General features: G+C 45.5%; 6 protein-coding genes across 6 annotated transcripts; 4 read left to right on the forward strand and 2 right to left on the reverse strand.

The window, feature by feature from the left end:
• Positions 1-510: 510 nt before the first annotated feature.
• On the forward strand, positions 511-2,154 carry FPOAC1_007421 (uncharacterized protein; the record flags this gene model as incomplete). The annotated part of the gene is made up of 1 exon (XM_044851887.1): positions 511-2,154. The coding sequence occupies one exon, from the start codon at positions 511-513 to the stop codon at positions 2,152-2,154; it is 1,644 nt and encodes a 547-aa protein (XP_044704557.1).
• Positions 2,155-2,499: 345 nt separating this feature from the next.
• On the forward strand, positions 2,500-4,014 carry FPOAC1_007422 (uncharacterized protein; the record flags this gene model as incomplete). The annotated part of the gene is made up of 1 exon (XM_044851888.1): positions 2,500-4,014. The coding sequence occupies one exon, from the start codon at positions 2,500-2,502 to the stop codon at positions 4,012-4,014; it is 1,515 nt and encodes a 504-aa protein (XP_044704558.1).
• A 431-nt stretch (positions 4,015-4,445) lies between these two features.
• On the reverse strand, positions 4,446-5,242 carry FPOAC1_007423 (uncharacterized protein; the record flags this gene model as incomplete). Its single annotated transcript, XM_044851889.1, has 2 exons — positions 4,446-4,799; positions 4,853-5,242. The coding sequence occupies 2 exons, from the start codon at positions 5,240-5,242 to the stop codon at positions 4,446-4,448; spliced, it is 744 nt and encodes a 247-aa protein (XP_044704559.1).
• Positions 5,243-6,940: 1,698 nt separating this feature from the next.
• On the forward strand, positions 6,941-8,611 carry FPOAC1_007424 (uncharacterized protein; the record flags this gene model as incomplete). Its single annotated transcript, XM_044851890.1, has 4 exons — positions 6,941-7,194; positions 7,252-7,372; positions 7,530-7,537; positions 8,278-8,611. The coding sequence occupies 4 exons, from the start codon at positions 6,941-6,943 to the stop codon at positions 8,609-8,611; spliced, it is 717 nt and encodes a 238-aa protein (XP_044704560.1).
• Positions 8,612-8,925: 314 nt separating this feature from the next.
• Positions 8,926-9,384, forward strand: FPOAC1_007425 (uncharacterized protein; the record flags this gene model as incomplete). The annotated part of the gene is made up of 2 exons (XM_044851891.1): positions 8,926-9,111; positions 9,142-9,384. The coding sequence occupies 2 exons, from the start codon at positions 8,926-8,928 to the stop codon at positions 9,382-9,384; spliced, it is 429 nt and encodes a 142-aa protein (XP_044704561.1).
• A 1,883-nt stretch (positions 9,385-11,267) lies between these two features.
• On the reverse strand, positions 11,268-11,579 carry FPOAC1_007426 (uncharacterized protein; the record flags this gene model as incomplete). The annotated part of the gene is made up of 1 exon (XM_044851892.1): positions 11,268-11,579. The coding sequence occupies one exon, from the start codon at positions 11,577-11,579 to the stop codon at positions 11,268-11,270; it is 312 nt and encodes a 103-aa protein (XP_044704562.1).
• Between the last annotated feature and the right edge of the window lie 466 nt (positions 11,580-12,045).

Below are 12,045 nucleotides of genomic sequence, written 5' to 3' on the forward strand. Positions count from 1 at the left end.
CTGGCACTACCGCCTCACTTTTATCTGGAATGAAACAGTGCTTAAGAACATATTATTATTCAGGAACAAAGAGTGGAGGCAGGCAACCCACGTGGCTTCCGTGTTCGATGATACAAAAGGTACTGAACAAGGCTAACCGGAGGTTGCGACGAACCCTGCCTTGGGAGAAAATAAAACAAGGGACATTTGGATGTCAGATGTCCGAATATTCGTTTCCCCTACCCCTGTAAAGAAAGCGAGCCAACTGGGAATAAGCCAACCGAAGGAATCGTCAGCGCTAGTTTAGAGCGCTTTCGACAACCAGCCACTCACAGCAGCCATTGAACGAGTTTGTGTTGGAGTTCTCGGACCCAAGGGTCCAAGTTGTCGTATCTTCGAATCATCTTGGAGACTAAACGAGTTGATGATAAAATAGGCTTTCGCAATTGGGTAACTTGCGTATCAGGACAACGCTACCTTTTTAGTAAGTGTTTACCAGCCGATCTGGTACGGATATATAAAGTCAAGCCAATGTCACCATCCATTGCCATCTCTGCATCATCCCTTTTCAAGCGGGGAACTCTCAATTGCGATTCCAAGATGATACAAGCAGCAACGGATTTCCTGTCGCGTCCAGCGATTGCCGGCCCGCTCATCGTCTTCCTCGCATACACAATTTACCAACTCTTTCTCAAACCATCAAATCTTCCAGATCTACCCATCATCGGTGCCCGTAAAGGCGATTGGTTCCCACTATTCCAAGCCCGAATCCGAAACTCTCTTGACGTCAAAGCTGTTCTCAACTCATCATACGCGCAATACAAGAACCAAGCGACAATTCTCCCACTTCTTGACGGTGGAAATGTCATCTTTTTACCACGATCAGATACGAAATTTGCAAGCGAGCAACCCACCGATGAGCTCAGTATGCACAAGTCTGTCGAACATGATTTGCAGACCGACTGGACCACCATGGATCCATCATTGACCCACGACCCTATCCATCTGGACCTAGTGCTTACCAGACTTACCAAAGAGGTTGGCAATCTCATTCCTCATCTAGCCGACGAGTTGGAGCATGTTGTCGGTAAGCACTGGGGTACCAGTTCAGATTGGACTGAGATTTGTATTTTCGAAAAGACGCAGCAGATCACCAGTGCCATGTCAAACCGTGCATTTGTCGGATTTCCTCTCTGTCGAAACGAAGAGATGCTCGATATGGGTATCGCTTTTGCTCAAGATATTCCGATATCGTCCATGCTTCTCAAGCCCTTTCCCAACTTTCTCAAACCACTTGTCGCTCCGATCATAGCACTGCCGAACAGAATCCACAACAAGAAGTTCGAACGTATCCTCAAACCGGAAATTCAAGCACGTCTTGCAGAGTATGATGCGCAGGCAACAGAATCTGAGAAGCCTCCCAAGTCTAACCGGAACGACTATCTACAGTGGCTAATCGAACAAGCCAAGGACATTGGCAATCCTAAGAACTGGAAGGTTAGCGCGTTATCAGAACGTGTCCTTTTGCTAAACTTCGCATCCATTCATACAACCACCTTTTCTGTTACCCACGCTCTCCTCGACATCGCCGCATCACCCCCAGAGCTGATCACCGAATTGCGAGATGAGATCAGGAGCGTACTTCGACAACACGATGGACAATGGAACAAACGTGCCGTCGCACAGCTGGAAAAGCTTGATTCCGCAATTCGTGAAAGCCAACGCAAGAACTCCATCGTCTCAGTCGCCGTCTCCCGTACCGTCGTAGCAGAAAAGGGTGTAACCTTTCCATCAGGTACACACGTCGCCAAGGGCCACAGGATAGCTGTTCCAGGGTACTCAGTTCTTCAAGACTCCGAGATCTATCCCGAGCCGAAAACGTTCAAGCCATTGCGCTTTTATGACGCACGAAAGGATGAGAAGGATGGATATGTGAAGAGTGCGCGCAATGCATTACCGACAACCTCGAAGGACTTTCTGGCATGGGGTTTAGGTCGAAACGCATGTCCTGGTAGGTTCTTTGCGTCAAATGAGATCAAGATGATGCTGGCATATATGTTGTTGAATTACGATATTGAGCATTTGGAGAAGAGGCCACGCAACACTTGGATTGTTCAGAACCGGATCCCTCCTATGAAAGCTACGTTGAAGATAAGGAGGGTTTCCGATCCATAGATAGCTAGTCGAGATTACGTATCGCATAATATACTGAGTGTTGAAGGATTCTCTTGGCAAGACCACCGTGAAATTTGTATTGAGGTACCAAGCGAATCTTTAACGATATAATGTCTTACAAGGGTGACACCTCAATCCTTCGTTTCAGCGGAAAAATTGAACGAATACGAGAACGAGTACTTTTTCGTCTCATAGAATGTGTACTCTGCACCTGAAATCGTGAAGTTTGCTCGACCAGGGTCAAATTCACGGTCGCATCTCCTCCTCCTATTCATATACACCTTTGATCATATATAAAATATCCTTTCTGCCCCCTACTTGTGAAACTCGATAAGATACTACAAAATGACTGAAGAACCTCGATACCACTGGACGCAGTCCAATTCGGGCTTCTGGCACCGAGATATCGACGAGTGTGAGCAATTCTATCAGCTTTACGCCAACGAAGAACACGGCTGTTATCCTGTCACGGCATGCGCTTTGTTCCAAGTCAAAGATGAGAGCGTGAATCTGGATTTCAATGTTCAAAGTGCTTTGCAAAATGCCTGGACACTTTTGCGGCATAAACATCCGACTTTGGGGTCTCGAATCGAACGAAGCGATCAGCCTGATACATGGAAACGTGTATACCGACCTTTGGACTCTGATGAAGATGTCAAGTCTTGGCTGGAGTCGACCTTTAAAATCATCACGACTAATGGGACTGCTCTTTCATGGTTCAACAATGATGCACCCTCTTTCCACATGCCAACGGTCTACATCGTCAAGTCTGAACTGGACGCACAACAGGCAGTATTCCTCCGATGTCCTCACGACATCACTGATGGAGTTGGTATCCTTCACCTGCTAAATCAGCTCTTTTTACACGCCTCTTCATTCTATGGACAGGCCAGCGAGTTCAGATACCCACTACCTGACATTGATCTCGGCACGCGACTCTCTCCATGCTTAAGAGTCGCTGCTTCCATCCCCAACGCATTGTCCGAGGCTCAAATGCAGCGTTTCCACGACATTCAAAACACTAATGGCAACATTTATAATCACACACGCTGGTTGAATCTGCCACCAACCGCTTCCAACGATAGTGCACCGATAATGAAACGTATAGCTGTTTCAGTCTCTCGATCCTTGTCAGACCAGGTCTTGGTTGGTTGCAAGAGCATCGCTCCAGGAGTCAGCTTGACACATGCCTTTACTGCTGCTTTAACCATGACCCTTCGAGATCTTCAGCCTCGACAAGATCAGGCTTACACTGCTCGCTACGTCGGTAGATCCATGATCAATATCCGCCCTTACTGCCGTGAGCCTTTTGACAGTCCGGACCATGCCGCAGCTGCATACCACGCTGTATCAGCACAAGCTGTTGGTATTGATGTAAAGATACCAGGCGTAGCTGATGATGGGACCAAAGTTGATACCTTACCGGAGCTAGCCATCAATGTACACGGCTTCTACCAACAGATCAAATCAGATCCATCACAAAGCACATACGAGCAAGCTCTGTTTGCCCCTCAGGTCTTCCAGACTCTCTTTCCACCACCTGGTGTAGACCCATGGGCCTTTCAAGAGTCACCTTTTTGTCCCGTTTCTCTATCCTCCATCGGCAACTTGGGCAACATAGTCGGTAGTTCTAATGGTGTTTTTGAACTTTCCAAGGTTTGGGCTGCCAGTCAACCTATTAACGCTGGAGAGGTAGTGTTTCTCGGTTCATGGGATGGCCAAATTGAGCTTTCCAGTGTTTTCAATACCCAGTACCATAAACAGGAATACATGGAAAGATTCATTACGAATATTTTCACTCATGTTTTGGAAGGGCTCGGTATTGATGCGGACGATCGTGCAATTGCGGTGGTGGAATAGAAATCAGGGGTTATATGTATCTGCCGATGGCTGTTCTCCACCTCAGATAGGTTTATGTATTCTTAGATATAAATTCTATACTTATTTAATTTTTATAATAGCTTAAGCTTTTATCTTCTCAGTTTCTTTAAGGTTATTAATAAAGGTTAATCTATTTAAATAGATTAAATTTTTAATAAAGTATTAAGTTAAGGTTTCTCTTAAGACTCTAGGTTTTCTAATATAGGTATAATTTATATAGTATAAACTCTATAATATTAGCTATAACTTATAAAAGAAGCTTCTATTAAGCTATATAGACAGCAGTAACTTCTTCCTCTTATAACCTTGATTAACCACTCGTCTAAGACAATTGTTACCCGATCAATCCACAACGCACACAAATTCTATACACTATAATATTTTCCCAACACATTGTTTAGCCTCAAAGATCACTCTTCCCCAGTCGCAAACTCCCCATTCTTAATCTTCTCACTCAATGCCTTATTAGAAGTAAAGTAAGTCGTAAAGTCCTGACGCTTCTCCAATAGCAAATCCAAAACCATGCGCCCAAAGACAATCTCACCAGGAGGATTGAGGTGTGTCCTATCACCCGGCCCCCAGTTGTAATAGTCAGAATTCTGTGCCCCAATAGCGTTGACATAATCCGTGCTTGCTTTGTTTAGTTCCAGATACTCTGCACCGACATCTCTAGCAGCGGCGATTGTTTCAGCAGCCCAGTCTTTGAGATTCTCGACAACTTGTCCGCCTGAGAATGTGCGTCGTGTCAATGATGTGATAAAGATCTAGTTTAACCTTAGTTCGTTTTGATTTTCGATGTCTGAAAGGGTCAACTTACTGGTGTACCTCCAGCTCTCTTAATATCATTGCCAATGCTGACCAAATTAGAATGGAACTGGTCCAACTGCATCACCTTTTGGTCGTTGTGGCCAAACTGAATCGTGACAACAGGCTCGAAATCACCCTTGGCAGAGTTGATGTCTCGAATGAGTGTATCCCAGCGGCCGCTGGACTTCCAGGATACCGTTGTAGAGCCACTAACACCTCTGTTGTCTCCTTGAGCAGGGGCCTTGAGGTATGAGAGCAGTCCATCACCCCAGCCTCCATTGACAGCGACCGTTGAATCTCCAATCAGGAAAAATCGGGGGGGCTTAGCAGCCTTTGATACCGGGTTTGAGTGGGCGAGGCCACAGGATAAGGCAAGAACAATGGTAGAAAGAAGTTTCATGTTGGCAGAGTTATATGTGGCTTTGATCTGGTAGCGGGCTGGGACGCGATGGAGAATCTGTCCAAGAACAAGGCCGGTATTGTGGCTATTGCCATGATTTAAATATGCACGACTTTATATGCGCAACAATCACAGGTAAACAACAAGTGTGGACGAATTTAGAAAGTCGGAACTTTGAAAATCTCGAAGTGATGCAAGATCATCGTTGCGGGGTTGTTGGATATGAACCGGGGTGGTCTCGGGTCAATGATACCGCGAAGCCATCATTACCTGCATTCGAGGTGAGGATCTCTGAGCTATTACTATTCTTCAACCACGGTTGGCTACAAGATATTGAGCTTACCAAATATGCACCAACAAGGTTTGTCGACGTCTTTACTCTCAATATTTGCATATCTCGGGTAAGTAATAAAACACAACCATGTCTCTATCAAAGAAAGCTGATAGCTTTCCTCGACAATGAGAAGGCTTACTTTGCCTGAAATGTCCGAATCAGATATAGAATCCAGTTAAACTCGACCATTCGCTTTTGTTCCCAATATCTTGATTTTGAGTTAAATGTTGTACTTGTGTTGAAGCTAACCAACCCTGAAACTTCCCTTTTTTGTTGGGTGATTTTCGAGGCGTAAGTCCCGAAGTATACCTGAAACTTCCCTCTGTAAGCGAACCTATATATAACCAACGGACGATCTAGATACGAGAAACTCTATGAACCATGGAGATATTAGGAATCTTTGGCCAGTCTGTTTGCTACTTTGTGGAACAAGATAATGAATGTGGTGACAAAGAGACCTGGAGAAGCTAGGAGTCCTGGAGACGATATGATGGCGAAATTTGGCATGACTCGATAAACTGTCTCGAATGATTAGGAATTATGGTCAGATACAGATCCCAAGTTGACTCCACATTAATCATTGGGTAGAATCATTCTGACAATGGAAAGAGAGGGTAACCCGTATCTGCCTACTTAGGCAAGTGTTTATAGCACTCATTTAGAATTCTCGGCTGGATCCATAATATATACCTTTAGACTGGACCTTTATCAGCATCTAGGTTCAAAAACTGTGTTTTTTTATGAGTTGATTTTAAATGTATACTTCGGGACTTACGCCTTGAAAATCACCAAATAATACTCGGCTGGATCAATCCTTCGTCTCTAAAGGCACTTTTGCGATAGATTGAAATGCATACTATAACTCCTGTGCTGCAAACGAATGTTACCGTAACTAAGCTACATGAGCAATAATCTATATCTAGACTATGGACATGTTGCCGTTATCCGTGCGTCTAGATAAGATAAGCGTGGCCCTATGCGCAATGAGTTAGATCCGTTTATTGGGAGACCGTTGAACCTAGCTAGTGTTTATTGAAGATATAGGCCTTCCTCGACTGGGTATGGAGACTTCGCATGGGTCGGTACTTCGGCACGACAATCTACGAAATAGAATGGCAGAATTGGAAACTATCGAGACCTTTTGTTCTTTGATGCAAGACGAAATGAGACTCAATGACAGAAATTCCAATATTAGCTTCGTGATGCTGGGACTACCACTCCACAGTATTGTTTTCCGTACAACGTGAAAAGAAGTATAAAGAGCTTCAATTCGTCGTTCAAGAACATCTCTTTCTCACACTCATCACTTCACCCTTTGGAATCATACAAGACTCAAATCTCCTACACCTCAACACTTATTCGCCATGAAGACCACAAACATCGTCCTCGGTCTGCAGTCAGCTGTCGTTTGCGCAGCATTCACTCTGCCAGACAACTTGCCCAACGGCGTATACCATGCGCATGTGGACGCTCAAGGTCTTGAAGTGACGGACGGAGTCACTGTTGATTACAACACCACAGTAACTCCCCAGAAAACGACAAGACAGCTCAAGTCTCGTCAAACCAAAGACGAGGGTGGATGGGACCGAGACCAACCAGAGATGTGGTGTGGATGTGGGTATGTACAAACGTGACATTTTCTCAGCGCTAGGCACATTACTTACCCGTCATACAGTCTTTCTATGAACCATGGAAACTGCGATACTGCTGTTGATATGCTCAAGGCACAGTTTTCTAACTCCGATGGCGGCGTTGGTGAGGTCACTCAAGCCTGGTATTCTATTTGGGGTGATGTGGTAAGTTATTGACAATACCTATCTCAGAATCAACTCTTCTCATGTTGTATTTTGCTAACTACGCATACCTGGGTAGGTTGCGTTCTGCTGCGCATATGGTACATTCCCAGTATTCGCCTCCAGTTATGCTGATTATCTCGCGCGTCTCACCGAACAGTGTGGCTGGTATGTGCCGGGAACGTTTTCTCCATCTACCATTGGTCTGTCGTCTGTTGAGTGCGGGTACATGAATTATTCTCCTGGCCTTGCGTTCTGTGATACTGCTGAGAATGGTCGTCATATGGGTGAGAAGTCACATTGCTGAGCCATAGAGTACATATAAAGTCTTGAAATAGCCATTGGTAACCCTCCATACAATGCCACAGCTGGAAATTTGGTTACAGTAGATAGATCTTCATTACAGCCTATAACAGTACACAATCAACTCGGCAGTGTTTGTCTTACTCGCAGCCATATCTAAAAAAGGCTTTGACACAGCTCACGATGGGATGTCTGTCTTTCTGTGAGACCATCAGTAAATGGGTCGATACTATACGTAACGATTAAAGCCATGTACATCGATCTCAAAAAGGTCTTTTTCTGTACATAAAAGGGGTGTCTTAATGCAGTCCACAGATTACAACGTCTAATATGATTAGGTAACATCGTGTCAATAGCCGAAGCCTTATAGTTTCTCCAGATCCAAATTCCCACGATGATGTGGCATGCCTCGTTTCAGCCAGCTATAATAATACCTGGTAGCTTTGAGTGTTATCAGTGGAGAGATCTAACAAACTGCATGTTCATCAGTGTCACCTTGCTTGGCCTTGATCTTGCACAAAAGAACTCTATCATTACTCCAAACACATTACCAGGTTAAGCTCAAGGGTATCACCTTTTTTGGGATATTGAACTGTCTTTATCAGCGGCATAAAAGATCAAATTCTTATCAGTCAGATTGACGATTTCCTGAAGAGAGTGAGCAAGGACACACAGAACTTGTTCCCTCAGCTCGACAAGACGGACAGTTGTTGCCTCATTTATCACGTGTATGGCGAGTACGGCGTGATAAGTCCGTTGGAGAGACATGTTGCAGCCAATCCCCATGAGATTGCAGTTTTGGGCGACGTTGTCGCTCCTACGCAGGACATGGCATACAACATTGCCAACAATGCACGAGCCTCTATCCTTCATTTCTCCTATCTTGGTCAGATAGCCTCGACCGGCGGCTTTGCCAATCCACTACCCCCTCATAAATAGGAAACTCGTGCGGTCTTCAAGTTCATTCTCTACCACGTCGTCGACCTGGAATCTGGGGAGCCTGGATCTCTTTTCCGCGTCATATTGAGGGATGTCACCTCGGACGGTAGCTCAACACTGGCCGTAACTTTGTCTGCAGAGTCTTTGGAAACTTTGGAATGCTAAACTCGCTGTTATTGGTAGATCTGTATTCTATCCGTCGTGTTGAACAGTGACTCATATCTACAGAAGAGAAGAAGGAGGTTCCTTTTAGAAGGGCCAGAATGGACGAACTAACTCATATCTTCAGATATATTAATTCTGTCCCATTCAAGATGACGTTTGACATCATGTTTGACAGTGAAGGTGTTTACAGGAGAGTCAGAGATGCCAATATCCTTATTGACGACACAGTGAAGTTATTGTATCGTGTCCAGGATGACGAGATCTTGACCAAGATGTTCTTTAAGCCTGCTCTTGAATGGAAATTCAAAGTCAAAATACCATGGGCACAGGGTGATGTTGGTGAGAGAGACACTCTAGAAACATAGCAGCATGCTCTCTTGTTTGTCATCGAGGTTTCCGTAACGAGCAATACCAATGATGATACTGCCAAGCGTCTGCAAGGTCATGCTGTCCACGTGAAAGGTGTCAACGGGTCTGATAAGAGAAATAGCATCAACGATGTTAACGATATCACGAACATTCCTCAACCGAGCTTTTTGAACGGGACCACCATCACTGGTGTTGATAGCAACTCGTTTCTTTCTCCCGACATCGTGAACGACAACTGAGGAGACCTCTCACTCCCTCCCGCTGCCCTCAAGTCTCTGCATCTCCCCAGTGATGACAAAAAGCCAGCACTTCCTTCTCCCTACAAGATCGGATCCTTGACGCAAAGCACCGTCACTCTGTACGGGTTTTGGGCAGCTTTGATCCAAGCCAAGTGCAATAACGGTCCTATACCCAAGGTGACTATGCCTCAAAAGCACCCTGTAAGCGAGTTCAAGTCAGAGCGGCTCCACGTTTCTTGGTGGCAAGCCTGCACCGACTGCTTGGGGTCCTATCGATGTCTTGCATGAGACCTCGGATGGATTTGTCCTTATTCATGACTCATTCCCTAACCACGGGTATGGAGCGTTGGAGTTATTGGGTTTGTGAATGACGGCTAGCCGTAATGATGTTACCAAGAAGACACAGGACTGGGCCAGTATCGATCTGGAGTTTAGTGACTTGGAAGGTCGCTTAGGAATTTACGCTTTGCGTTCTTGTCGTCAGTGTGACAGGCTACCCCAATCCAAGGTGATTGATGACTTCCCGATCATGTCGAACAGAATCGCATCGGTGTCGACGGGATTGACTCCTCGCCTGCTACTCGGTAACGACAAGTGGCTATTGTCGAGATGAGTCCAGTAATTGTCGGCCATTTATCTAGTAAGACTCTTGCTGCTCATGGCGCCGATGTCATTTGGATTATAAGTCCGAGACTCCCTGATCTACCCACCATGGACTGTTACTTTGGTAGAGGCAAGCGCACTGTCCATATCGACGTCAACAAACATTGCCGATGACCGACAACGATTGAGGGAACGACAGAAACATGAGTACAAAGGTCATTTGATGTCTCTACAGCCATTCAGCGCAGACAAGTAAGGTAGAAAAGTAGCGAATGGTCGTGGTGTGGAAGGCTGTCAACAGGATGTAGCCGATCGCACCAACGCAGTAGAAGATAAAGACAAAGGGACCTGGTTGGCCAACCTTGTCGTACAGCATACTCATGCTCACACAGACAACAAATGCAGCGATGTAAGGGCAACTAGGGAGGCCCTGGGCGTTGACCGAGGTGTATCCGATATCTTTTAGAATTGTAGGAAGTTAGGCGGGGAGACAGCCGAATGCAGTATTGAGGCAAAGCATGATGTAAGCTTGCATGTAGTTCTAGTCGTCGTAGAAGGCAGCGAAAACCTGGCTAGACTTCAACTTCTTCTCAATGTCCTTTCCTCGGCGTTTGATGGTTCGCTAGGTAATGATTTTGTTCTGTCGTTCGGTAGGGACGCTAGGAGGCAGAAGAGGGCGAGAAGGCGAGGAACAGAGTCAGCATACCCTCTGTAAGACAATATTGGTAGCCGTGACTGCATGAAAGCGCGTCTTTGGATTGAAGTACCAATAACGAACAGAATCTGCCAATTGCGGATTTTCATCTTCCCCTGAACGATACCGTACGGTAGAGCTAAAGCAAAACAGTTGGCGACAGACGAGAAAGAGATGAATAAGCCATAGCGTAGTCCTATCTCTTGTCAGTAGTAGAAGAAGATCAAGTAGAGCGTAACAGCTGGGACAAAGCCAGTCTCAAAAGCACGGATAAGAAGGCGATAAGCCATGATTCTAGCAAACTTTGTTGTTGCGGTTTGCAGAATGCTGGCAACACCCCAATCAAAGGCCATGCAGTAGGTCCAAAGCTATTACAATCGGCATCAGTCTTCGATTACGCATGGTATGGGAGGTAGGAATTGTCGGTAAAGGCATGAATCTCCAGACTAGAAGGAGCTGGTCAAAGGTGTAAGTAGTTTGTTCAATGTGGCACTGTTGAAGGATAGTTGGAACTTATCCAATGGAAAGAGATGTATGTGATGTAGTACGCGATCACAATCCTAGAGTAATCGTTGGATGTGATACTCTACTCCTTGCCCAAACCAGCGGTGTATACATTTCCAATATCACCACGGTCGACGTAAGATACCAGATCAAGAGACCTGATCCTCTTGTCAAGTATCAATACGTCCATTTGCCATTGAAATAGTAGAGGTAACTCAAACAATGAAACAACAATCAAGCTTTCCGAGCGGAGAGCCAAACGCTCCTCATCGGGTGTCCAACAGCTTTGAACATCGTTTGATCCCACTGTCTTCTCATCTTCTGCAAGATCCATTGCCTCGAGATGCTGAGGCTCATCAGGCGACTTGACAGAAGGGACTTCTCCGTGAGCCATGGCGTACCAAAAAAAATAAGTGTTGTTGGGCAGATGACTTGCTGGAGTCTGTCCTTGACAGATGAGGATCGGACTGAATACCCAAGTTGAAACATCCTTCAAGTGAAAGATCTCACAGAGATGCGGTACCTCAGAAAACTGGGGTAAGTTCTGGCATAAAGGCGACATTGCACAGTTGACAAATTCCATTATGGAGAATTTTGCGCTCGTGGCTTGACTTAGTCATGCAACTTGGGGTAGTGGCCGAGTATTTGTCAAACTCGTCCGGCATGAAACCGACAGTCCGAAAAGGGGGTCTTGGAATTTCCACAAGATGCCGCATCCTCGCGTACATTCCGTTGGGACAAGTATGTTATGATGGACATATTCTGGGTGACCCGTGTGGAACAACACTACGGTCATTGAGAAAACAATGAGTGGACGACCTGCATTCAACTAATTGACTCTACGGAGTGGTGAACCGAAG

The sequence above is a fragment of the Fusarium poae genome, chromosome 3 (genome assembly GCF_019609905.1).
Source record: "Fusarium poae strain DAOMC 252244 chromosome 3, whole genome shotgun sequence".
In the NCBI taxonomy this organism is placed as follows: domain Eukaryota; kingdom Fungi; phylum Ascomycota; class Sordariomycetes; order Hypocreales; family Nectriaceae; genus Fusarium; species Fusarium poae.